This window comes from Acomys russatus, chromosome 25 (assembly GCF_903995435.1).
Source record: "Acomys russatus chromosome 25, mAcoRus1.1, whole genome shotgun sequence".
Classification (NCBI taxonomy): Eukaryota; Metazoa; Chordata; class Mammalia; order Rodentia; family Muridae; genus Acomys; species Acomys russatus.
The window spans coordinates 42,701,807-42,728,687 of record NC_067161.1 but is presented as its reverse complement, the minus strand read 5'-3'; the positions used below and the strand labels follow the sequence as shown (position 1 = coordinate 42,728,687).

At 43.5% G+C, this 26,881-nt stretch overlaps 1 protein-coding gene and 1 pseudogene across 1 annotated transcript in view; both read left to right on the top strand.

Moving 5' to 3' along the window:
- The first annotated feature begins 1,927 nt into the window (after window positions 1-1,927).
- Window positions 1,928-3,037, top strand: LOC127208529 (60S ribosomal protein L6-like; annotated as a pseudogene).
- A 9,721-nt stretch (window positions 3,038-12,758) lies between these two features.
- Window positions 12,759-26,881, top strand: part of Akap10 (A-kinase anchoring protein 10) — a 56,239-nt gene continuing 42,116 nt past the window's right edge. The window contains exons 1-2 of the mRNA XM_051167311.1: window positions 12,759-13,019; window positions 20,426-20,473. Of these exons, the coding sequence (XP_051023268.1) occupies window positions 12,932-13,019; window positions 20,426-20,473 (136 nt within the window). The 5' untranslated portion in view covers window positions 12,759-12,931. The remainder of the gene's footprint in view (window positions 13,020-20,425; window positions 20,474-26,881) is intronic.

Sequence of the window (26,881 nt, the reverse complement as noted above, 5' to 3'; positions counted from 1 at the left end):
GGTTCTGGTATCTGAACACCACTTCCTTGGCTCCCTTAGTGCGTCTTCAAAGTGTCCTTTTCTAGCTTTCTTTCTTTCTTTCTTTCTTTCTTTCATGTGTAGGAATTTTAATTCAGTACATGGCTGTTCTGGCAACAGATCATATGCAAAGAACTTCTAGGTCTGTGTGATCCAGTGGAATACAAACACACTTTTAATCCAGGAAACAGAGGCAAGCAGATCTGAGTTCAAGGCCAGCCTGGTGTAGAGCAAGTTTCAGATTAAAAAAAAAAAAGCTTAGGTCCAGGCATGGTGCTACACACCCTTAATCCTAAACAGTGAAGGTAGATATAGTTTGTAGAAGGAAGCACCCAAGTTTGAAAGTGATGTTTAATTGAGAGGCAGAAAAAGTGATGAGTCAGAGAAGATTTGACAGAACTGGATATGCCCAACTCTCCTGAGAAAAGAGAGGAAAAAGAAGCTACTTAAGGGGCAGTGGAGAGAGGGAGAGGGTGGGGAGAGGGAGGGGGGAGACGGGGAGAGAGGGAAGGAAGAGGAGGAAGAGGAGGAGGAGGTGGAGACAGCAATAGAGAGGTTGCAGAGAGGGAGACCCCTGGTGGAGATTGAACAAGCCAGAGACTACGGAGGCAGGAGATTAGAGCAGATTGCTGCACTTAGCTTGAGGCCAAGCAGAGCAATTCAGAGGCTGAGTGAAAAGTCAGATTGAATAAATCAGCTGTGAGAGGAGTTTGAGCCAGAGCAGCTGAACTGAACCAGCCAGCCCAGAGCTCAGAAAGAACAAGTAAGGATGAGTTTGTTAAGCTGTAAGTCTAAGAGGTTTAAAACATTCTAGGCCTAGATTAGATTGTATGGAGGCAAAAAGCTTCCAGGACTAGGCCTAGGTTAGCAGACAGAGGCAGTTAGCCTTGGAAATGACAATTCAGGAAGAAAAAAAAAAAAAAAAAAAAAAAGATGCTGGCCTGCCTCTGCCTCCTGAATGCTGGGATTAAAGGCATGCACCACGACATCCGGCTTAATTTTGGTTTCTTTAAAAAAAAAAAAACACAGACATAAAAATATGTTTTGGGGGCTGGAGAGATGGCTCAGCCATTAAAGGCCTCACAACCAAAAATATGAGAGTTCAGTTCCCAGCACCCATGGCTGGGAATAACGACAACAGCAATAGCCAAAAAAAAAAAAAAAAATTAGTTTTTGTTTTAATCCCTGGTGTGGGACTATGAGGCTGCTTTGCAGCAGCTGACTATGATTTGCCTCATGCTCTGGCAGGGGCGTGATTTTGCCAGCTGCAGATAGTTTCTGTGATGTTTGGAATTCTGGGGACTCTTCAGAGGGTATATAAATGCTAGGGACACAAAGAGGTGGGTTGTAGGTCACTGCTGGTCACAGTTTGCTTAGTAGTGCAAGGAAGAAAAAAGAAGGCATTAAATATCGCCCCAAAGAGCTCAACACCCATAATCAGCAGGAAGTAGTCTAACAATAACATTACCCCTTTCTGATCCCTGGCTTTATTCAGGGATCTCTTTCCTTTTCCTCTCTATCCTTTCTTTTCTCATATTTAATGTCAGGGGGTTGAAACGGAAGAAGAAAAGGGGTGGAAGACAGAAGAACTCATTAAGTAGCAACATGCTGGTTACACGCCCACCATGATAATAAGGCGAGTGGACTAAGCCTTTGAAGCTGAAAGCAAGCCCCCAATTAACTGCTTTCTTTTATAAGCATTGCCTTAGTCATGGTGTCTCCGCACAGCAATACAAGAGTGACTAAAAAGCCGACTGCCTTTTCCTGCCAGCCCTCCAGCTAAAACTTTATGAGGCAAGATGAGCATCAACAGATGTATTCCTGGCCACCGAGTCAGGCTTTTAAACGTGTGCACCACGGGCTTACGGGCCGGAAGCCGGGACTTTAGTTCTCTTTCTGATCTCGCAAGATGGCGAGTGAAAAAGCCGAGAAGCCAGACACAAAGGACAAGAAGCCTGCAGCTGAGAAGGCTGCTGCTCCTGGCACCCTCGCCGCTGGTGCAGCCAAAAATGGTGACCCTAAGTAAGGTTAAGAAGCCCAAGAAAAAAAAAGAAAAGAAAAAAAAAAAAAAGAAGAAGAAAAAAAAAAAAAAAAAAAAAAAAAAAAAAAAAAAAAAAAGAAGCCCAAGAAGACGCCGGGTGTGGTGGCACACGCCTTTAATCCCAGCACTCGGGAGGCAGAGACAGATCTCTGAGTTTGAGGCCAGCCTGGTCTACAAAGCAAGTCCAGGACAGCCAAGGCTACACAGAGACACCCTGTCCCAAAACAACAGCAACCCCCCCCCAAAAAAAAAGAAGCCCAAGAAGTGGAGGCCCCATTGCAGCTGAAACCCTGTCCTGGTTAGAGGAATTGGCAGGAGCTCCCGATCTGCAATGTATTCCAGAAAGGCCTTGTACAGAAGGAAATACTCAGCTGCAAAGTCCAAGGTTGAAAAAGGAGAAGGTCCTTACTACTGTCACAAAAGCAGTCTGTGGTGCCAGGAATGGTGGTACGTGGGTGGCGAAGCTTTGACAAATACCTGGTATTATCCTACTGAAGACGTGCCTCCTCTGAAGCTGCTAAGCCATGGCAAAAAGCCCTACAGTCAGCACGTGAGAAAGCTGCGTGCCAGCATCACTCCTGGGATCGTCCTGATCATCTGCTCAGGGCACCACAGAGGGCAAGAGAGTGATATTCCTGAAACAGCTGGGAAGCGGCTTGCGCTTGTGACTGGACCTCTTGCCCTCAACAGAAACCCTCTGCGTGGAACACACCAGAAGTTTGTCTCACCGCATCTGCAAAAATTGGTGTCAGTGAGATTAAAATCCATAAACACCTGACTGATGGTTATGTCAAGAAGCAGCTGGCCAAGCCCAAGCACCGGGAGGGCGAGATCTTTGACACAGAGAAGGAAAAATGCGAAATTACAGAGCAGCGCAACGCTGATCAGAAAACTGTGGACTTGTAGATTTTGCCAAAGATCAAAGCTGTTCCTCAGCTGCAGGGCTGTCTTCCATCTCAGTTCTCCCTGACAAACTAGTGTTCTAAGTTGCTAATGACCTAATTAAACAGCTTCATACCTTTAAAAAACAAACAAAAACCCCAAACAAACATGTGCACCATAACCTTGAGCTAAGTATGGCAAAACAAAACAAAATGTTTCTATCATCTCTCCATTTTTTTCTGTTTTTGTTTTAGGGGACAGGGTTTCCCTGTGTAGCCTTGGATGTCCTAGGACTTACTCTGTAGACCAGGTTGGTGCTTGAACTCACAGAGATCCATCTGCCTCTACCTAAGTGCTTGGATTAAAGATGTGCACTACCATGGTCCAGCTTCACCTCTCCTTATAGCCAGTCTCCTTTCACTGAGCATGCGCAGGCTACCCATAAAGGGATTTCCTGTATGTGCACATAAGCTTCCTGAATAAAGCTCTCATATTTCCTTTGTTTGAGAAGAGCATTTGGAAGGAACTCCTTGTTATCCTTACTGGCTGCACATGATGTACCTTTCTTCTATGTCTTGGCTATGTGTGCTTGGGCTTTGCACATAGAACAATACATTTATCCAGTATTCAGTTACAGTTGGAATGTAGAGGAATTTTAATCCAGCAACATGGCTGCTCCGATCACAACCAAAGACCTTCTAGGTCTGTGTGATCTGACTAGAATTCAGACATGCCCTTAGCACGCACCTTTACTCCCAAGTAATGGAGGCAAAGCTAGTTTGTAGAAGAAGAAAGCACCCATGTTTGAAAGTAGTGTCTAACTGAGAGGCAGACAAAGTCACAAATCAAAGAACGATTTAACAGTAGAGGGTATGGCCAGCTCTCATGAGGACAGCAGGGGAAAGAAAGGTGGAGAGAGCAGGGGGGGGGGGGGGAAGCAGCTTTACTGGGACAGTTTTACAGAGACAGGTTTAAGATAGACCAAGCTAGGCACAAGTGAAGATAGAACAAGCCAGAAAATGAGAAGACAAAAGATTAGAGCAGACTGCTGAGTTAGTTTGAGGCCAAGCAGAGCAATTATGGGCTGAGAAAGAAGCCAAATTAAATAAGTCATCTGGGAGAAGAGTTTGAGCTCAAACAGCTGAGCTGAACCAACCAGCCCAGAGCTCAGCAAGAACAAGGAAGGGTGATCTTGTAGTAATCAGTAAGTCTCAGTGGCTGAAACTTTCTACGTTAGAATGTACAGAAGTTTCCAGGACTAGACCTAGGTTAGCAGAAGGAGGCAGTAAGCCCTCCAGACAACAGTTGAGCCAGGAGAATAAAAGTTACTTGTTACAATTTCTAGTATTTTCTTTTTTTTTTTTTTTTAATTTTATTTCATGAACATTGGTGTGAGGGTGTCAGATCCCTTGGAACTTGAATTACAGACAGTTGTGAGCTGTCATGTGGTTGCTGGGAATTGAACCCGGGTCCTTTGGAAGAACAGACAGTGCTCTTAACCACTGAGCCATCTCTCCAGCCCTCTAGTATTTTCTTGATGTGATATTAAGGAAGAGGCCAGGAGGCTTAAAGAAGGAGGCAAAGTTAGAACTAATTTTCTATGCCAGTCCTGAGAAGTCTTGACAAGAGGCTCTCTGCATGACTTGATGGTGGCTGTCCTCCACTGGTGAGAGATCGATTAGAGTGCCTCCTCTGCCAGTGGGGAGGATGGAGTCTGTCAAAGATCAGGCAACTGTATTTAAGTAATGAAGGAAAAATCAATTAACCTAAGCATTCCTAGTCTGAAAATCCAAAAGCAGAAATGCTCTCAAATCCTAAACTATTTAAGGACTAACAATATGTCATAAATGGAAAATTCTTTACCTGGCCTCATGTGATGGGTCACCGTAAAAACACACTAAAATGGGCCTTAGGTTCTGTATATCAGGTCATAAGAAACATAAAAGAATTTCATGTTTAGACTTGGGTTTCATGCCCAAGATATCTTACTATATGTGTGTATTAAGGTTTTTTTTGTTTGTTTGTTTTTGGTTTTTGGTTTTGTATTTTGTTTTGTTTTGTTTTTGGTTGGTTAGTTTTTTCCCCCAGACAGGGTTTCTCTGTGTAGCCTTGGCTGTTCTGGACTTGCTTTATAGACCACGCTGGTCTCGAACTCACAGTGATCTGCCTGCCTCTCTGTGATTTACACTTACAGCTAGCTATCTGGGTTCCATACTGAATTACACCCATACTGCAAGTGCTGAATAGCTACACATGGCTAGTGGCTACCATATCGGGCTTCAGAATGCAGGTCTAAAGAAGCTGTGCTTGGATACTCCTTAAGAACATTACACTAGGCCTGGAGAGATGGCTCACAGGTTAAGAGCACTGGCTGTTCATGCAGAGGTCCTGAGTTCAATTCCCAGCAATCTCACTATGGCTCATAAGCATCTATAGTGAGATCTAGTGCCTTCTTCTGGCCTGAAGGTGTACATGCAGGCAGAACATTGTATACATAATAAACAAACAAACATCACATTAAGCTGGTTGGCGGTGGCACACACCTGTAATCCCAGCACTTGAGGAGGCAGAGGCCGGAGGATTTCTGTGAGTTCGAGGCCAGCCTGATCTACAAAGTGAGTTCTAGGACAGCCGTGGCTACACAGAGAAACTGTGTCTTGCAAAAACAAACAAACAGAACATCACACTGGAGCATTGTTTTGGGGGTCATATTCATTGGATTCAGTGAGCAATGGCAAGTACTTTATGCCGGCAGGAGCTCACATGACAGCAGAGATGTGTAGCCTTGGTGCCACTGTAACAAAACTATTGAAGGAAACAACTTAAGGGAGGAGGGGATTTTTTTTTTTTTTTTTTTTTTTTTGGCTCATAGTTTCATGGTGTTTTGTTTTGTTTTGTTTGTTTACCTTATGCCCTTGGAGAAGATCAACGTGTGTGAGAGGAAGCTTCCTCAATGGCAGACAGGCAGCAAACAGGAACCTGTAGAAAGCCAGGCTGCCCCGGCTTGTGGGGTTCGACTAAAACTCGGGAGGAAGGTCACCGGTTGAGAATGCAGGACACAAAGAAAAAGGGCAAGTCTGATTGATCAAACTCTCAAACTTTATTAGTCAGGCAGCAGCTTTTATAAGTCAGAAGGCAGGGGAGCATATTGCTATAGCAACCGAACTGCAAGCTTTTCTCAAAACACAGGGAAATCCAGGCAGGGTCATAATGTCCCACCACACAGGGGATCTTGCTTTGTGTTCATCTAGCTTTAGTCTAACTGCTGACTCACAACAGGTTCGCTCCATCTCTATCTGTCTTTAGTCTAACTGCTGACTCACAACAGGGTCAGCTAGTTTCTGGTGAAAGGCAAGCTCTAGGAAAGACAGAGACTTAAAGGTGCAGACTCTGACAAGATGGCTGAACATTGGCCATATGGCCTATCGTCCCCAACACCAGGCCAGATACAGCTCCCAAAGACAAGACCCCAGGGACCTACTTCCTCCAACTATATCCTACCTTCCGCCTTTCATATCACTAAAAACATCAACAAAATGATAAGCCCATCAAGGGATTAATCTGTTAAATTAAAGATCTCATACTATCTCTAGAAACACTCTCCCAGGGGTGTGTCTTACTAACCCCTGGGGCATTGCCTGCTCCAATCAAACTGACCACCGACATTAACCTCAAAATGCTTTTGCCTAAGAAATGTTTGCAGAGTCTCAAATATGTAAGAACATAAAATAGACATATAAAAATTTACTGATAACAAATCATAGAGAAATCTATTTGAAATAAAATTATTTGACAGAAGTACAATTTTGCTATTTATTTAAGATGAGAGCAAATCTGCACACTAATGAATGAGTGTACTTGTTTATTTTTATACAATGCATTAAATATTTGGTAAATATTTGATACTGTAGGACACAAAGCATCATCAATGTCTGTCAGAATTGAATGATATTTTGATAGTTGTCATTGTTGACACTGCTGCTTTGCAGAGTACAATAGTATATTTGGGGCTATTTCAGAATTTTGAGGAATTTCTCAGGCCTTATCCTAATCAAAGTTTAACAACTTTTTATGAAATTCAAGCTATAAAATCAAACAGCAAATTTAAAAATCAAGCATTAGGGGCTGGAGAGATGGCTCAGTGGCTAAGAGCACTGCCGGCTCTTCCAAAGGACCCGGGTTCAATCCCTAGCACCCACATGGCAGCTCACAACTGTCTGTAACTCCAGATCCAAGGGATCTGACACTTACATACCAATGCACATAAAATAAAACTAAAATTAAAAAAATCAAACATTATAACATAGTGCAATCCAAAGATACACTAACTAATTTGGTATTTCCACACTGAAGTATGTGGTAGGTAGGAAATATTGAACGTTTTGTTTTCCACAGTGAAAGCACTGTGCTTCTTGTTTTTGCTTTTTTTGTTTTGTTTTGTTTTGTTTTGTCTTTGTTTGGTTTGGTTTGGTTTGGTTTTTGGTTTTTTGAGACAGGGTCTCTCTGTGTAGCCTTGGCTCTCACGGTCTCACTTTGTAGACCAGGCTGGCCTAGAACTCACAGCGATCCACCTGCCTCTGCCTCCTGAGTGCTGGGATTAAAGGCACACTGTGCTTCTATAGAATCAGAAAACTTGATAAATACAATAAAGAACAATGTGCTTCATAATATACAGCAGTCCTAGCTCTGAGCTGAGGTCTTTCAGGCATCATTTATTGGTGTTCTGTGGTTGGAAATTACTCTTCGTCCTAAATGCATCATGTTTTGTGTTCAGAAGCAAGACTAATAAAAGTCTTGGGGACTTATCACACCTTTGAACATTAATTTAATTTAATTTTTTATTTAAATATTTATTATTATGTATACAGTGCAGTCCAGAAGAGGGCATCAGATCACATTATAGATGGTTGTGAACTACCATGTGGTTGCTAGGAATTGAACTCAGGACCTCTGGAAGAGCAGACAGTGCTCTTAACTGTTGAGCCATCTCTCCAGCCCCTTAATTTTATTTTTAACTGATTTGTTTGGTCATTTGTAAGTAGGTGTGTGTGTGTGTGTGTGTGTGTGTGTGTGTGTGTGTGTGTGTGTGTGCAGGCAAAATAAGTCCTTCTCTATGGCTTTTGAGGCAGGGACCCTTCCTGAATCTGGAAGCAAGCAAGCCTGAGCAATCCCCCTGCTGCTCTTTATCTCGGAGCTGATGGTACAGGTGTGCGCTGGCTATTCAGCTTGTTACTTTGCTTCTGTGTTACAGGTGTGTGTGGGCACCAGCTGGTCAGTGTGTCATTTAGCTTCTGGGATCCAAACTTCAGTTTTCACAATTACACAGCAAATGCTCTCAACTGCTGAGCCATCCCTCTTGCCCCCCAATTTTTAATTTTTAGCCATTGTACATTGAGAAACATTTTGCTATACCCTCCACATTTCAGTTAAATGACTCTATTCTATATGGGTCATAATTTAAGAAGTTCACCTAAGCATATCTTGCCCAGAATGGGGTCTTCCAAAGCAGGTGCAAGTTGTCTGGATTAGTCACTACTAGAGCAAGGCTTCCTGAAGTGGGAGTCACAGCTTCACCAACAGCCATGGTTGTGTGGTCCTAGTGTCTGGAGTAATTTTCTCCATATGATTGTGGAGTGCTCAAAGCGGCCACACTGCCCTCTGCTGGTTACCAAAAACAAAAACATGTTTTTGTTTTAATCCCAAGTGTGGAATTTTAGTTTGGGCTTTAGTTTGTCCATAGCTGATAATTGCCTCGTGAGGGATGTGGTTTTTGCCAGCTGCAGTTGGTTTAATTCTGAGGACTCTGAGGAGTATAAATAAGAAAGAGAATGAGACTGAATGTTCCATCAACTCTAAACAGTTGGGAGAATTAAAGAAGTCTACACCCCCTCTCTCAACTATCTTTCTCTCATACCTAGTGTTGGGATGTCAGAAGGGATTGGGGTGGAGAAGGGAGGTAGAGGCAGTAAATATCCCAAACAAAATAGAGTTTAAAAGCTAGTATCAACTGGGGCTGCTTGGCTGACAGCTCAACACAGCCAGGCAAAAATGGGAGAAGATCTAAACACTGCTCCCCAATTGTCCCCTGGTATGCCAATAAAGCAGCTTACAGCCAATCACTGAGTAGGGGGAGAGGACTTCCTGCCCTCCAGGAGAGGCAGAGATTGCAGAGGAAGTAGGAGATTCAGCCCACAAGCAGAGGTCCAGGGGACAGATACGAGGAGAGTTGAGCAAAGAAAGTGCCAGTATCTCTGGCATTTACTCTGGAAGGAAGCCAGACTAGCCTAGAGAGTTAAGAAAAATTACTGAAAAAAAAAAAAAAAAAAAAAAAAAAAAAAGAAAAATTACTGTTCAGTTGTTGTGCTGTGAAGTTTATTATACAAATAATGTAACAGAGTCTCAATTACTTGGGTGATGGCCAGGTTAAGGGAGAAACTGAGAGCTGGGTGGTGGTGGCACATGTCTTTAATTCTAGCACTCGGGAGGCAGAGGCAGGTGGATCCATGTGAGTTTGAGGCCAGCCTGGTCTACAATAGGAATCCACGACAGCCAAAGCCACACAGAGAAACCCTGTCTCAAAAAAAAAAACAAAAAAAAAAAAAAAAAAAAAAAAAAAAGAGAGAGAGAGAGAGAGAAAAACTGAGAAACAAACACAATTATATATATATATATATATATTTTTTGTTTGTTTGTTTGTTTCCTTCAAACAAAAGCCTTTGGGTGGCCTGTTCAGGTCCAAACTGTAACAATGATTATGATGCTGAAAGCACTGAAACACCTGGGCTGCTAGCATCCTCAGCAGGTGACCAGGAGGCATCCTGCTCTTGAATACTAGGTACAGGTGTGTTAGCTAGAGGTGGACTGTGTCAGCCCCAAAACACAGTTTCACCTCAAAAGAAGTAAGAGTTTGTCCTGGAGCCAAATTTAAGTGATCACTGCCCAGGAATATAGATTCTGGTTCCCCCTCCCCCACTCCAATCCATACAATGTTACTGTAGAAGCGGTTACATGAGATTTTTATTGGTTACAAAGTAAAGTTATAAATCAAAGTGTTTACCCACCTCTAGGTGGGTTACAGAAAAGCAGGAAAGCTGTGCTGTAGATTTCAGAGGCTAGCTGATGACATTCTTAGCTTTTGGATCGGTGAAAGCTGACACTCTGCTAAGAATACATTTTAAGGTTTTGGTAGCTATAGGTTGTTAAGCCAGACACAGGGTTGGACAACAGATAACTTTCAAAGGGACTAAAAGTAGTTTAAGATAATTTGGTTCTATGATGCAGGTGTAGGCTGCTGGCCTTCCTTCCTTCCTCCTTGTCTCTACCTCTTATTACCTTTATGATCCTAGGTCATTACAAAGAACTCCAGACCATCTACTGTAAACAAGACGTAATGATGGCAGGGTCTCTTATGGGGTGCTAGTAATAGTGGTGGTGAGGTGTGTGTGAAGGATTAAGTGAGGTCATGATTGTAAGGTGGGAGGCACACAGAGAGCACATGGTGTTTATCATTAGCTGGCTCCTGTGTTTAGCTGTATGAGAGATAGTGAAAATAGTATAATTTATTCAAGAAATTAATAAAATGAAGCCATTTTTAATATACAATTTTGCAGAAAGTGATGCCAGCACAAAGAAAAGGCAAAAATTGTTGGTGCAATGCTTTGGTACAAGGCAGTGGGTTTTTTTTTGTTGTTGTTTGTTTGTTTTTTGTTTTTTTGAGACAGGGTCTCTCTGCGTTAGCTTTGGCTATCCTGGACTCACTTTGTAGACCAGGTTGGCCTCGAACTCACAATGAGGCAGTGGTTTTTAAGGTCCGCCGTGTAGAGGTTTTAAGTTCCCCCCCTCCCCGAATTTCATTGTCCTCCAATCTATTGACTTGGATTTGCCACCTTCCCAAATTCTCCTTTTTATTGGCTGAGGACACAAAGCCTTACCTAATGAGTAATGTGTGGTCTGAGACAGCGCCCCTGTGCCCCTTTCTGACCCTGAGCAGCGAGGCAGCAGACTGCCAGTAACTGTATCTTAGAGTTCTGCACCATGCCACCAGCAAAGAGTCCTATTGCTTCCGGCTTATCAGTCAATGGACCATAACATCCGTTTCTTACAGAGAATAAAAGCAACTCCAGAATTTCCCATAGGAGGGACTCGAAGGTATCAATCGCATTGGGAATTAAATTGAAACACTCCCTCAACACTGATCTATGTTTAGCCAGAGAGAATGAGTAAAGCTTCACGAAGTCTTAGAGGAACAGAGCTCTGCCCTCAGCCCCTTTGGCATTTTGATCATTCAAAGGATTTTTTTCCCCCCACACTCATCCTTCTGGTGTTCCTCCTGCCCTGGTCAACCAACCAGCCAACAAGTACAAAACAGTCTCTGCCAAGATTAGAACTTCAGAAGGGAAAGGAATAACATAAACACTGATCTATTCTCCCTAAGAAGACGGTAAATGCTCTAAGCATGGCTCTTTGGAACTGTTACCTGTGCTTTGTCTAATTGCTAAGCCATCCCTTCAGCAACTTTTTTTTTTCAAGACAGGGTCTCTCTCTGTGTAGCCTTGGTTGTCCTAGACTCACTATGTAGACGAGGCTGGCCTCAAACTCACAGCGATCCACTTGCCTCTGCCTCCCCAGTGCTGGGATTAAAGGCATGTGCCACCACGCCCGCAACTTGTTTTATCTGTTTGAGGTAAGATCTCACTAAGCACCCCGGCTGGCTTAAAATTCTCTAAGTAAATCAACTGGCCTCGAACAAGAGATCCACCTACCTCTACCTTACACGAGCTGGCATTAAAAGCTTGTGCCATCGTGTCACCTAGCCCGCCTTGTCTTACTATTAGGCACGGAAAGGCTCGCAAGGGTGGGTGGTGGGTGTGAGCCGCTGATACTGCCCCCATCACTGCCTCACACAGCCACAGCCTCTTCTCTTCTTTGCTGCTCCCGCCCAGCGTTCTTAGAAATGTTCTTTTTACCTGGAGAAGGTTTGACCTTGAAACCTGGGCTTAAGGTCTAGTTAGTTATGACCTTGGGGAGATGGAATGTGCCTAGTTTCCTCCATACCAAGGACAAGCTTAAGACTGTCCCTCCGGGATAGTAACAGTACCCATGTACAGTTTTTGTTTGTTTGAAATTTGGCTCTGGTGGTCTTTCATGCTTTAGTATCAAGCTTGAAAAGAAAACTGACAAACTTATTAACCCTCTTTAATATTGTAGACTTCACTGGTCCAACATAAAAATCAGCAAATGTGTGAGTCTGAGTTCCTGGTTCCTTTCCGACGGGACCTGCAGGCTAGTGGCCATCCACTCTGGGCGCTAAAGGTGGGGAGGCTTTAAGTGTTGAAGGAAGCCAGGAGACTCACAGGAAGCTGGCATTAGAATAAAACCAGAAAACGGTTCACTGTAGAGGCTTTTATGTTGCTGGCTCTTTGGGTTTTGAGCATCTGTAGGGATCTCATCTGAAAATAAGCCTACTCCTCTTCTTCCTCCTTCCTTGCCGAGGTCACTTTGAGGGACAGAGCTTCAAGTGCAGATTACTGCCCTCGATTCCTGGTCCTGCTGGTTCGCCTGCACCCCCGGGAGACCTGGCAGGGTAAAGATGCCAGTCAGTCCGCACCATTTAGCAATATTCCACGAAAAGGCTGCATGGCAGTGCTGGCCCTGGCTTTCCGAAGAGGAGGCTCAGCAAAGAGACAACATCATCCGGAGCCTCCAGCAAGAAGGGCTCACGGACGCAAGGACGCCGGGTCACGTGGGCTGGGCGGGCGCGCGCCCCAGCCCCGCGGGAGGAGGTGCGCAGGAGGGGGCGGGGCCGGGGCCTCCCGTGAAGCCCCGCGCGCGGAAGGACCGGAACTCTAAGCGGGTGGCTTGTTGATAACATGGCGGCAGCAGCTGCCCGGGCATCCCGAGGAGGCGGCAGCGCCCACACCCGGAAGAAGGGGCTGGTTTCGGGCTAGTGCGGCGGCTCCTGCGGACCCGGAAGTCCCGGCCAGCTGCTGAATGAGGGGAGCCGGGCCCTCCCCGCGACAGTCCCCCCGCGCCCTCCGCCCCGACCCGGGCCCCGCCATGTCCTTCTTCCGGCGGAAAGGTAGCCGAGGGGTCGCCGGCGGGGGGCGAGCCGGGCCTCGGGCGGCGGTGGGGCGGCCAGCCTGTAAGGATTTAGTGAGGGCGGCTGCCAGGTTCTCGGGGAGCCGCTCGGCCTCCGCGCCGACACCCGCGGTGCGGTGTACTGCCCGGGACTCCGCAGGGTAGAAGGTGGCCTCCTCGTGCGAGGTCGGAGGGGCATTGTCGCGCTGGGCTAAAGTGCTTGCTTAAACCCATAGAAGTTAGCACTTGTTTGCTAAGGAACAGGTTTTCTGGTGGGTTTGGTTTCCAGGGGTTTGTATGTGTGTGTTGTCTATGTGCGCGCGCGCACTGTAGATCAGGATCAAGAAAATCCCTTTACTTATAGGAAGTCTGACTTTTCCGAATATTGAGGGGCTTATACCTAAAACCACGTGAAACTTGTTTCTTCAACTAGTGCTGTTTTCTAGTTTCCTCTTTTGGGGGCGGGGGTGGAGAGCGGAAGGGGGGGGCCCACTGTTATTCCTAAAATAAAATTTCTAACTACTGAAGTTCCCTATTCAGAAGACTCCTGCTTTTGATGATTTAGCAAGTTTACTAATTATTGGAGCCATTGTTTTTTACAAATGAACTGCTTAGATTTCTAATGTTCAGTTGTAAAAGCTTGCTCAGTTTTAAAGTAAGAGGCAGGGTGATTTTGATCCTGGAGAAGGTTGTTGCATTTCATTAAATATACATACACAAATTGAGCAAGCAAATCTCTTCAGATGGTTGATGGTTCTATCTGTCCATTCTTGTTGCTTCACAGATGTACCAGACATCTTTAAAAAAAAATTTTTTTTTAAAATCAGACTCCATTCACATGATAGCTTTTTCATAAACTCTGTAACCTGGAATAGCCAGTTAACCCACTTTTCTCCCAGCTGAGAATCAGGTGATTCCTAAAGGGCTCATAGGATTGATGCTGGGGGGGATGAATGAGTGAACCTGGTAACATCATAGGAGGCTTTATCATTAAAGTATCTTAATACCTCTGGAGTTATTAACTGTACTTAGTTTGACAGTGTTGGGGTGCTTTTTTTTGGGGGGGGGTTGGTTTTTTAATTTTTGTTTTGTTTTTTTGGTTTTTCGAGACAGGGTTTCTCTGTGTAGCCTTGGCTGTCCTAGACTCACTTTGTAGACCAGGCTGGCCTCGTACTTACAGTGATCCGCCTGCCTCTGCCTCCAGAGTGCTGGGATTAAAGGCGTGCGTCACCACGCCCGGCCGGGTGCTTATTTTTTAAGGGAGAAAATTTATTCTAAGTATGGGACTAATTTCATGGTACACAACAACGGACTCTTGTCTGTTTATCCAACACTGTGGAGTTTCCAGTCTGCCAGACACTGTCCTAGGATGTCATTGAGCAGTCACCTGGACATTGTCTCTATGCCTCTGAGGAGGCTCATTGATGCTGAAGACAGACAACACACAAGCAAAAAAAAAAAAAAAAAAAAAAAAAAAAAAAGAAAAGAAAAAAGAAAAAAAACCATGTATACTTAAACTGAATGATGTAGAATGAAAGAGTAATTTATGAGGAGAAACCTGTTTTGGTTGGATGTTAGATGAAGAACTCAGTATGTAACCTTGAAACATAAAGCTGGTGCATCAGTAGCAGGGTGTAACTTTAGAGAGGCCCGGAAAGATGCTGTTGGCACCAGGAATAGAGAGCTGGTGCCCTTTAGGAAAGGCAAGGCAGGTGCTGTGACTTAGAGAGGCAGGTGGGCAGACACATCCCGAATGTAGACAGAATATATTGTACATGGCCTGGGGGGGAAAAAAAAGAATGATCTGATTATTGGCTTAGAACTCTCACTCTAGAGCCAGATGGCTCAGCAGGTTGACCCTTGCTGTGGAGCCTGACCATCTGAGTTTGAGTCCAGGGACTCACAGTGCTAGAGGGAAAGAGCAACTCCCTAAGTTGTTCTTGACCCTCAAACATGTGCTGCAGTATGTCCACACCCACAGAATAAGTAAATGCACTTAAGGGGAAAAAAAAAAAAGATTATTCCAGATGAGTTTTGTAGACTGGGTGTGACAAGAGAAGCTAGAAATACCCTTTTAGGGGGTGTGTGTTGTGGCAGTCTGGCTTTGTGGCCCCGGTCTGTGGCCTTTACTGGTGCGATCAGGGTGCCCTCAAACTGTGGCCGTTCTTCTGCTCTTCAGTATTTGTATAACAGGTGTGTGTCACCACTTATCTTCTGGAAAGCCCCCTTCCCCCTCTTCTCCAGACAGGCTTTCTCTCTGTAGCCTTGGCTGTCGTGGACTCACTTTGTAGACCAGGCTGGACTTGCAGTGACCCACCTGCCTCTGTCTCCCTGAGTGCTGGAATTATAGACACCCAACTCAAAATGGTCTTACAAAGATCCTCATCATCATTTTATGTTTCTTCCTCTATAGAGGTTTATTATGTTATATTTTATTGAAAATGGGAAATTTAAAAGCAGGAAAAGGGCGCTGGGAGTGCCTGGGCCCTTAAGAGCACGTGTTGTTCTTGCAGATTGCCTGGGTTTGGTTCCCAGCACCCACTTGGCAGCTTATAACTACCGGAACTCCAGGTCCAGGGAATCCTGTATCCTTGTCTGGCCTTCTTGGGCACTAGGCATGCACATGGTATTCATACATAGATGTAGGCAAACAGCAACAAGATAGGAAAAAAAATTCTAAGAATTACCTCAGTGTTTTCTCATTGCACTTCTCTGTCTCTGTTGTGTATCTAAGTCTTGAGATATGCCGTTTGTAATTCTACTGCCACAGTTTTTGGGTTTATTTATTTTTTGTTTTCAAATCATTAACTTGACACGTAGCCATTACTGGCCTTAAATGTGCAGCAATCCTGTCTCAGTTTTCTAAGTGCTGGGATTGCAGGAATGTTACTCAGCCTGGTCTGTCTGTCTCTTCTGGTATACATGTCTCGGAATGGATGGAATTACAAGATTCTCACGTGTCTTTAATAGTATCGTCTCTTAGCCGGGCATGGTGGCGCACGCCTTTAATCCCAGCACTGGGGAGGCAGAGGCAGGCGATCTCTGAGTTCCAGGCCAGCCTGGTCTACAGAGCAAGTCCAGGACAGCCAAGGCTACACAGAGAAACCCTGTCTCGAAAAACCAAAAATAAAAATAAATAAAGAGTATCGTCTCTTAGATCTCCATTCTTTTATTTCTACCTTCACATAGAAATGCCCCATAGGAATTAACACTGACTTTTAAATTTTATGTTATGTGTATAAGTGTTTTGCCTGTGTGTGTTAGCATTTGTACCATGTGTGTACCTGTGCCTGAGGAGGCCAGAAGAGGGCGTTGAAGCCTGTCGAACTGGAGTGACAGATGGTTGTGAGCCCCCACATGAGTGCTGGGAATTTATTGTAACTACTCAGTTCTTCCATAAATGTATTTCTGTTTACCCATTTTCTATTAAGTTTGTTTCTTAATTTTTGCTTACAAACATTACTGTTGATCATTTAAGTAGGTATCTTCTTATGCAGCTATGCAAGAATACCTATCACCGGGCTAAGACAGCAAATGCAGTGGGTAGACAATCACCCCACTGCAGCCTTGCTTCTTTTAAGCTCATCTGTGCTATTTTTAACTGGTGCCAGCTTTCTCTTTTTGAAATGTTATTGATAGGCACAGTTGCACACTGAGAAGCCGAGATATAGCTCCCAGAGCATAAACTATCACACCTGGCTGTTTGGCACTGTGCTTCTAACCAGCTGACTAGATGAGCCTATCAAACCCAGAAGACACAAGCAGAAGGGGGAGCGCCTTCTTCAGTGCAGTGACCGCAACCTCCAGGGGCCCCCCAAAGATCCTGCCTGCATTTGCTGGACCTACAGAAGAGCAGCAAACTAATTTCAGCGCACTCCAGAACACTCAGAAACTGCCTTTGGGATGGAGCCCTTTTCTCCTAGAAATTTGGTTTTTCAAATTCTATAAGTTAAAAGTGTATGTGTGGGCCGAGTATAGGGGCTCTGACTTGAGAAGCGTGTCAGATCTTCTCGAACTAGCGTTATAGTCAGTTGCAAGTCTCTCAACATGAGTGGTGGGAATCCATCCATCCATCCATCCATCCATCCATCCATCCATCTATCTATCTAAGCAGGCTTTCTCTCTCTAGTCCAGGCTGTCCTGGAACTCAGAGAACCACCTGCCTTTGCCCAAGAGCTGGGATTACAGGTGAGTACCCCCACCATAGGCAGCAGTGTGCTCTTTAGCTACCAAACCACCAAACCATCTCTTTAGCTTGCTTTCTTTAAATACCATTCTCTACCCTAGGATCAGATTTTTCCTCTGTATATCATTTCAAATTTTGCTTTATTCACATGTTGTGCTCCTTTCTACTTAGAGGGGTGTGTGTGTATGTGTGTGTGTGTGTACAGGTGTAACTGGGCATGTAAGGAGATCTAAAGACAACTTTGTAGAGTTTATTTTCTTCTCCCAACCTAATGTGGGTTCTGAAGATGAAATCTGGGTTAATCAAGCTTATGTGGTACACACTTTATGGATTTGGATTAAGCCATCTCTTTAGTCCTTGGGATTTATTTCTGTATTTCAGAGACAAGATACAGTCCATTTATCAAATCTCTCGCACCACACGTTTTGTTTGTTATGTATGTGAGTGTTTTGCTTACATGTATGCATGTGTACCATGTGTGTGCGTGGTTCCCTAGAAGGTCAGAAGAGGAGGTTGGCTCCTCTGGAACTGTAGCTATGGATGGTTGTGAACTACATCGAGAGTGCTGGAAGCTAAACGTGGGTCCTCTGGAAGGGCCACACATGCTCTTGACCACTAAGCCATCTCAACAGCCCAGTGCACCACCAGCTTTTAAAACAAGTTCTTACTGTAACAGACATGTCTTTATGTCTGTTATAATTTGGGACTAGTGGAATGACTTAGCAGGTCAAAGTGCTTGCTGGGCAAGTCTGACAACTTGAGTTTAGTCCCTGGAATTCATAGTGAAAGGAGAAAAGACTCACACACGTTGTACTCTGATCTCCACCTGTGTGTATATTCACATGGACACACACACACACACACACAGAGTGTATTGAGTGAAATAAAAGTTTGAGATTTAAAAAATGTGTATGGATGTTTTGCCTGCATATATGCTTATGCACCAAGTGAATGCTGTGCCCTAGGAGACCAGAAGAGAGAATGCATCACCTGTAACTGGACAGTTGATAGCCACTGTGTGGGGTGCTGGAAATCAAGCCTGGGCCCTCGGGGAGAGCAGCCAGTGCTCTTAACCAGTGAGCCTTCTCTCCAACCCCAAATAAAAAGTTAAAAAATATTTATACTCTGGCCCTTCTCAAAATAAATTTGTGAGCCTTTAATACAGGTGTAGGTGTACAGACACGGATAATGAGAAGTAGGAGGTGCGGGATTTCTTCCCCAGGTAGATAACCAGTTACGTCATTAGCAAGGCTAGAGCAAAGCACTGCTGCTTTCTCCATCTCATAAAATCAGCTCCCTCTTGACATTTAGACTGAAGTTCAAGTAACATCTCAGCCTAAACTGAGGTGACTGCCTCAACCAGTGTCAACTGTCAAGAGTGGTGACGCCTGGTTGCGTTCTGGGAGAACCCTTAGTAGACCTGCTGACCAATGGGATGCAGAGCAGGAAAGAAAGGAGTTCAAGGATGGACTGCAGTGTTACCTGAGAAAGTAAATGCTAAAAGCCTGCTGCTAGGTCTTCATGGACCAAGTTTGGAGTTGTCAGGTCATTTAAGCAAACCTGTCAAGGATAGAAAGTGGACCAACGATTAGCTGCACGAATCTGGAGCAGAGCTGAAGATAAAAAATTGGGAAGTTAGAAATATGCAGCTGATGTTAAAAGATGGTATTGGCCCTGCCTCCTGGCTGTCACAAGGTTAAGTGGTCTCCACCACTTTCCTACCCCTGTTACCTTTTCACAAGTCCACAGCAACAGCAAACAATGGATTCAAACCTTACTCCTCAAGTGACATGACAGAAACAATCCGTGATTAAAAATTGGTGACACACACCTTTAATCCTAGCACAGGCAGGCTGATCCCTGAGTTCCAGGACAGCCTGGGGTGGGTGGGGGAATACACACACACACACACACACACACACACACACACACACACACACACTTTTTAAAAGTCAGGGCTAAATGGCATAGTTCTATGTGAAGATAGAAATAAGCACCATAGTGGCAGGTCTCAAGATAATATTTAAAAAGACAACTGAGAGTCTCATAATTCCATCCGTTCTAGAGCACAGCCTTCACCATTTCCTTGCATCAGAAGAGATGTAAGCCGTTGTGGGGGCAGCACTGGGAAAGCTGAGGCAGGAGGACTCCTGTCAGCTACTGGTCAGTCACACAGGCCCCACAGCAGACTAGTAACAGCAAGCACCTTACCTTTCCCATGTTGACGCCTACATGCTTGGAAGTAAATGAGCTGCAGCCAAGGGTGCTTATCTGGCACAGGCGAGTCAAGTACACACCGGGAATTGGCTTGTTGATGGGTTGACTTGAGGGAGATACTTGAGAGTCAGCTATTTTTTTGCTACTGGCCTTTTCAGCTTTAATAGTGTTTAGAATGTGGAGACATGGGCACATTCTGAGATTTCTTACTTTGATAAGCCACTCAAGATGAGTTCAAGGAAATTTAATGTTTAAAACAAACACAAGAAAAGTAAAGGAGATTAAAAATAACCTCCTATCAGGTCTTATAATAGAATCCACACTTGCCTACAGCAGCTTTGCAGCTTTCTTGCTTACTGTTGTGAGCTTATCTGCTATAGAATTTTCACTGTTGTGTGTAATAAAGGAAAGATTATGTAATCATTTTAGGGGCAATTTGTTAGACTTTAGGCTTAGGAACTGAGGTTGTAAGTTTGGGATGTTTATACCCAGAGCTAGAGAGGGCGTACAAAAGAAGTGAGATGCTATATATAACCAAAGGAGCCTTTTTCCTTACTGTGCTTGTAGGCAGCGTAGTGGGTGACTGGTGCTGTTAATATTGATCCTAAATTCCTCGAGTGCCTTTTGCAAGTATCTCATTTTTCATCAGCAACCCTCTTAAGTTTTATTAATGACCTGATTTTACTACTTGAGGAAATTAACATTCAGTGAAATAAAATAACTTGTCCAAGATTACATGGCTAATAAGTAGCAAGCAGCAGAACTTGAGTATAGACATTTTGAAGGTTGGCTCCTCAGAAGCCCTCCCAGAGCTTTTGATGGATTGCTGTTCAAAGGTTACTTTCTCAGAGAATTCTTTTGAGAGGTGGTCCGCCCGCAGGGTTTAAATGTTCTGGAACTCAGAACACTCATTCTGTTATATTCAAGTGTCTCTGATATTGACAGTATGTAGACTGGGTCTCTTTCACTGCAGAAGTTGGTCATGATGCCCTTTTGTGTTCTAGTGAAAGGTAAAGAGCAAGAGAAGACCTCAGACGTCAAGTCCATTAACGGTGAGTGATTCTCCTTGGTATTGGCGGTGGTGGTGGCCGTGGCCTTTGTGATTGTGTTGCTCTGGTTTTTATCTCCTCTTGTGATGACATTGATTCTCTACTATCGTTACTACTAATTGTGATTTATGTCTCTGTTTAGCATGTGTATTCTAGCAGGCTTTTCCTGAGCGTTTGCGGGCTGCTCTAAAGTGCACTGGTTCCTTCTTCATTACTCACACGTTTGATTGTTCCCTGACAGTCATCAGTTGGCTTTTTCCAGTAAAACAAACCCTGAGCTGTGACGGCTCGAGAGGCGTTCATTTACAAGGCTGGTTTTCTGTCCAGAAATGTGGATGAATACAGTTTTCACTGTGTTACTTAGGATCTGTGGCCTTCATTTAAGCGTAGTCACAGTACATTGTGGACTTAACACACTGTTCTTGTTTATTGGTCTAAGTATGCTTTTTTTTTTTTTTTTTTTTTTGTTGTTGTTGTTGTTGTTGTCTAGGTTTTTTATTCAATGTCTAGAGTACTGAGATTTGAATGAAAAATTTATAATGGAAAATTATTTCCATAGCCTGTACACATAAAATTTATTGTATAACGTAGCTAAAACATGAAGACTGCTACTTAGATTTTTTTCTAGTATTTTATGATACATGGCTAGAATTGAGTGTCTGCTAAATTTGCCAGAGGTTCAGAGTTTAATAATAACATATACAAGATTTGAAGATTAGAGAAAAAAATGCCCCAATAGCCTTACTGTAAACTTATTACTGATAATTTAAACTAGCCTCTTTTTCTTTTCTTTCTTTTTCTTTTTCCCCCCAAGACAGGATTTCTCTGTGGAGCCTTGACTGTCTTGGACTTGCTTTGTAGACCAGACTGGCCTCAACTCATAGCAATCTGCCTGGCTCTGCCTCCCTGACTGCTGGGATTACAGGCATGTGCCACGCTCAGCTTTAAACTACTTTCTTTTCTTTACTTTCTTTCTTTCTTTTTTTTTAAAGATGTATTTATTTATTGTGTATACAGGACAGAAGAGGGCATCAGACTGGATTGTAGATGGTTGTGAGCTACCATGTGGTTGCTGGGAATTGAACTCAGGACATCTGGAAAGTGCTCTTAACCTCTGAGCCATCTCTCCAGCCCTTAAACTACTTTCTTTAAGCCAGATGTGACTGGCATTTGGTAAAGGCAAAAGGCCCTAAGCAGAGGCCATAAGACAGATCTGACTGGTGGAAGGAAGAGGCTAGAACTTCAGGCCGTCAGAATTACAGTCACCCAAAACAGACACTAGTAACCTGACTTTGGAAAGTCATGGAACTTTCTTAAGATTCTTCATTTGTACAGAGAAGAGATTGACCTCATTTTGTTTTCCAATGGGTGTATAATTCTCTAAAATTGAGATGTAAAAACTTCATGCTAGGAAGGTAAGGGGGAAACACGCCTTTAATCACAGCACTCAGGAGGCAGAGGCAGTCAGATCTCTTTGAGTTTGAGGCCAGTCTGGCTTCCATACTAAATTTCAGGACAGTTCAGGCTACATAATGAGACCCTGTCTCAGAAAAACCAAGTAAATAAATTATGTCTCAAAAAACCCCCAAACAATATATAAAGTAAAATAAATTTCACATTCACTCACAATCTCTGCTTAGCAGTTTAGGGCTTGATCTTGGGATAATAGCAGAAACATTAAAAGAAACAGCCCCTTGGAACCCTGCCTTGAAACAAAAACAAAAACACCACCCCTGACCCTTCAGGAGGTTTGCACTCAGAGGGCCCCCAAAAGGCTCAGTGGGGAGAATGGATTCCTAGAGCTTATCCTCTCATTTCTACAAGCACTGCTGCCATGTATGCACCCACACTCGTTTGCATGTATGAACACACATGTGCACACACAGATATACATAAGGGTAAAAGTAAAGCTGCAGCCTGATGAGCAGGGCCTACTTAGATGTACACCAGCAAATAAAGCAAAATAATTATGGCTGCCATTGATAGAGCACTTTAAAAATTCTTGGTGTTTAAAATAGTTGGGTGGGGCTGGAGAGTTGGCTCAGTGGTTAAGAGCACCATCTGTTCTTCCAAAGGACCTGGGTTCAATTCCCAACACCCACGTGGCAGCTCACAACTGTCTGTAACTCCAAGATCTGACACCCTCACACCAATGCACATAAATTTTAAAAAATAAAAATATTTTTAAAAAAATTATTGGGTGTAACAGACCATAAAAAACTTGATATTGTCTTTATTGAGTTCATAGATTGGGTAGAGGAGAGGAAAATTTGCTAAATAATTTTACAGGTGGCTTGAACTAGTGATGGGAATAAAGAGGTCAGGTCCTTCAAAATGGAAAGTCCAGCAGGTTAAATGAATTGAGGTTTGTTATTGATTAGACCTGAGACGTGAGAGATACAAATGTAAGGTTTTGACTTGCTACCTTTCTGGCTTGCCTCACAGAACTCAGTGGGAATTACATGTTGAGTTGTGTTGTATTGTGTGGGAAGTGCTTTTGAGTCAGTCATTTGCATATGTTTCACACTCAGTAATTTTAGGATCTGAGGTTTTAGCCAAAGGTATGAGACTCTAGGTGACCTAGGTTGGGATTCTGTTGGTTGAAATGGCTCTGTCCAAGTTCATAGACCTGGGACAAAATATTTAAGTTTTCTATGTGTTTTCCTTTACCTGTAAAACGGAGGCAGTGTACCAGTCTTGAAGACTTGTTCAGAGAGACCCAGGCACAAGTGAAACCTATAGACAAAGCAGTAGAGTACGTGGTCTGTCACCAATGTTCTAGTGGTAGCGATCACTGCCTAGTTAACTCTCTCTTACTAACTAGTTAACATAGCTGAAGTGAAGTATTGCAAGGTGCCCAGAACACATGAGGTCAGCAAACTTTTTAAAGAACACTTTTTTATATAAGCACTGAAGAATAAGAGGATTTGAATCAAAGAGAAGATTGTTTTTTGTTTTTTGTTTTTTTTTTTTTTGAGTAGATACATGAGGCAGAGGGGCTTTCAGATAAGTAAAGGGAAATTTTTGCAGAAAGATTGAAATGAGGTTATACAGAGCAATAAGGGGAAGAAAAAGAGGCCCTAGCCACCGAGTGACTGCCAGGACTCAGCTGCCTCTCCCTCCAGTGCAGTCAGTTCTGATGCTCTTCTGTCCACCCCCCACTTCCCATCCCCCCCCCCCTTCTCCTGAGGCTGCTTTTAGCAGGCTGTTTCCACAGAGGAAAAGGAATTGTATCAAATTCCTGCTATCCAGAACCTGCAAATAAAGGTGATGACCTACTTCCTGCTGGCACTGACTGTTACATAACCATGTAGAATTCAGCTGGCAGGAAGACCATTACTACTGCTATCCCAGGGATCGCTCACTGTTATGATGAAAGAAAACCAGTGAGAAAAATTTTGTCTTTGTTACCTATCTACCGTAACTGAGCATCCAGAATATGGAAGGAGAAGTAAGTCAGCTGCAGAACGTACACCAGCTCTTGGTGGAGACTGGACTAGCTAAGGAGGCTTACATGGAGGTTTGTGGGTTTAAGTGCTTGTTGCTCTTGGAAGCTTAAGTGAGGATTTCCTTACAATGAGTAGCGTTTCCCTTCTGTTTCTTGTCGCAGTTTTGTTGTGTTTTGTCTTGTTTTTACGAGACAGGGCTTCACTGTGTAGCCTTGGTTGTCCTGTACTCTTTGTAGACCAGGTTGGCCTAAAACTCACAGTGGTCAGTCTGCCTCTGCCTTCCTGAGTGCTGGGTTAAAGGTATGCACCACCACGCCCGGCTCCTTGTCACAATTTTTAAAAACCCTAATATCCTGTTTAATGTGTCTTACAAATCTATCCATTGGGGGCCTACTTTTAACTGTACTAGTGTAACTCCTTCATATAATAAACTGGAAAGAGCCATACCCCAAAAGAAAAGAAAAAAACAACTAAAAAGAAAGTTGAAAGCCGGGCGTGGTGGCGCACGCCTTTAATCCCAGCACTTGGGAGGCAGAGGCAGGTGGATCACTGTGAGTTCGAGGCCAGCCTGGTCTACAAAGTGAGTCGAGGATGGCCAAGGCTACACAGAGAAACCCTGTCTTGAAAAACCAAAAAAGAAAGAAAGAAAGAAAGTTGAATCAGAAAAAATAGGGAGCCACTGTAGGCCTTTGAGCAGGATTCCGATGCCATAAGGTGTTTTGAAAGGGTAGTCTGGAAGAATTCTAAGGTGGAGACCCAGAAATTCTTTTGTACTGTGGAAAAATAGTTTAGTTTTGAAAATAAATAAAGTAAACTAATTGAACAAGAAATACAATATTGAGATAATGAAAAAGAATAAGATCATGTGTTTAAGTTTTGTAGACTGCTGGGTTTGCACAGACAGGGGAATTAGAAGGGAGAATTGGTTTAGAAGAAGTTATATTTTATATTTGGACAAATACGGCCCAAAGTGACAAAGCCAGAGTGGGAATCCCCAGCAATAAATAAGAAGAGACATAAGAACAGAGCCCAAATCAGAGGACAGATGAGAGATTGGCCATGGGTTCTCCAGAGGCTTTCCCCAGGAGCTGTTGCCTAAGTTACTCTGCTTTTATTGACTTTGTAAATATAATTGGGTCTGATTTTTATTAAGAAGAGTTTATAGCTTAAAATTTGAAAACGTTTGCTTTAATAAAAACAAAAACTGAAGGTTTGAGAATAAATGTATTTTCTTTTTCTTTCTTTCTTTTTTTTTTTTTTTTTAGACAGGGTTTCTCTGTGTATCCCTGGCTATCCTGGACTCGCTTTGTAGGCCAGCTTGGCCTCAAACTCACAGCGATCTGCCTGCCTCTGTCTCCTAAGTGTTGGGATTAAAGGCATACGCCACTACGCCCGGCAAATAAATGTATTTTCTATAAGAAAGTGTTATAAAACATACTTAGGAAGAGAAGTCAGGGAAGGAGGCCATATTTCTGACATTGGACATTTGAGAGATGGGTTTAGAATGAGAAAGATATAGTTAAGAGCTATTAAGGAGTGTCATACCATGAAGCCCACAGAGATACTAAGAAGACGGAGCAGGTGGGTATGAGGCATGTGTTCTAACAGAGAAGTGAAGGGGGGAAACGCCCTTTGTTTTCCCTGCTGCATATATGTGCACCATGAATGTAGAGGCCAGAAGAGGACATAAAACCGTGTAGGGGCTGGGAGTGGAGCCCAGGTCTCCAAGAGCAATGGGTGCTAATCGATGCACCACCTCCTCTTCAGCCCCTAAAGAAAGCACCACACAAATTAATTCATAGCGTTTTGTTATGATGGACATCTAATTAAGATATAATTAGGAGACATTCATATAGAATTTCCTGTCTATCTATTGTCTGTATAAGAAAACTAGCCAGGGATGGTGAGATGGCTCTTTGGCTAAAAGTGCGTGCCATGGAGACCACAGGCTTGATCCCTTGGAAGCTACATAAAGTTGAAGGAAAGAACTAATTCTACAGAGTTGTCCTCTGCCCTCACGTGTACACTGTGGCAAATGTACTCAGACACACAATGTCAGGCGCACATACACACACACACTAGTAAATTAATATTTTTTAAATCTAAAAATGGCTCTATGCACATCTGTAATCCTACATTCTGCAGGCTGAAGCAGGAGGATTGTAAGTTTGAGGATACCCTGGCCTACATAGTCAGACCATGTCTCAAAAATAACAGATAAAAGCAAAACTAACTATTGTTGTTTATAAACTTGCTACAATGGTTTTATTTCCTTCAATTTAATATGACATAAAAACTAAGGCAACTTAGTTTTAAGTTAAGGGATTAAAGGCATGGGACACTATGCCCTGCCTATTTTTAAGTAGCTTGAACTTTAGTCATCAGTGTCTTTTATTAGATGGAGAAACTTTGTTGCTCAATTTAAAAAGAAAAATATTGTAATGATTGCTGTTGTGTGGCACCACAGTTTGGTTTTGGTTTTTAATCAAAGTTTTCAGAGAAAGGTGTACATTGTATTTTGTTGCGGTGCTGTGAGGGTTACACAGGCTAGAGTGTATTTTTTCCGTTTTGCTGCTGCTTGATATCTTCTCTCTGTCTGTTTTCTGGGCTCTGAAGCTCTGACCATCCTGGAGCTCTCTGTAGACCAGGCTGGCCTTGAATCCACAGAGATCTACCTGCCTCCGCCTCCCAGGAGCTGAGATTAAGGGTGTGTGCCAAAATGCCCGGCTTATTTATTTAATGTGTGTGGGTGTTCGGTCTGCTTGTGTGTGTGTCTATGTGCAACATGTGTGTCTCTGGATCATTTGTGTGCTGTATCCCCACAGAGGCCAGAAAAGGGCACCAGATCCCTGGAACTGGAGTTACAGATGTTTGTGAGTCTCCATGTGGATGCTGGGTTTGAACCAGCGTGCTTTGAAAGAGCAGCCACTGAGCTATCTTTTTAGCCCCTTAACTATTATTT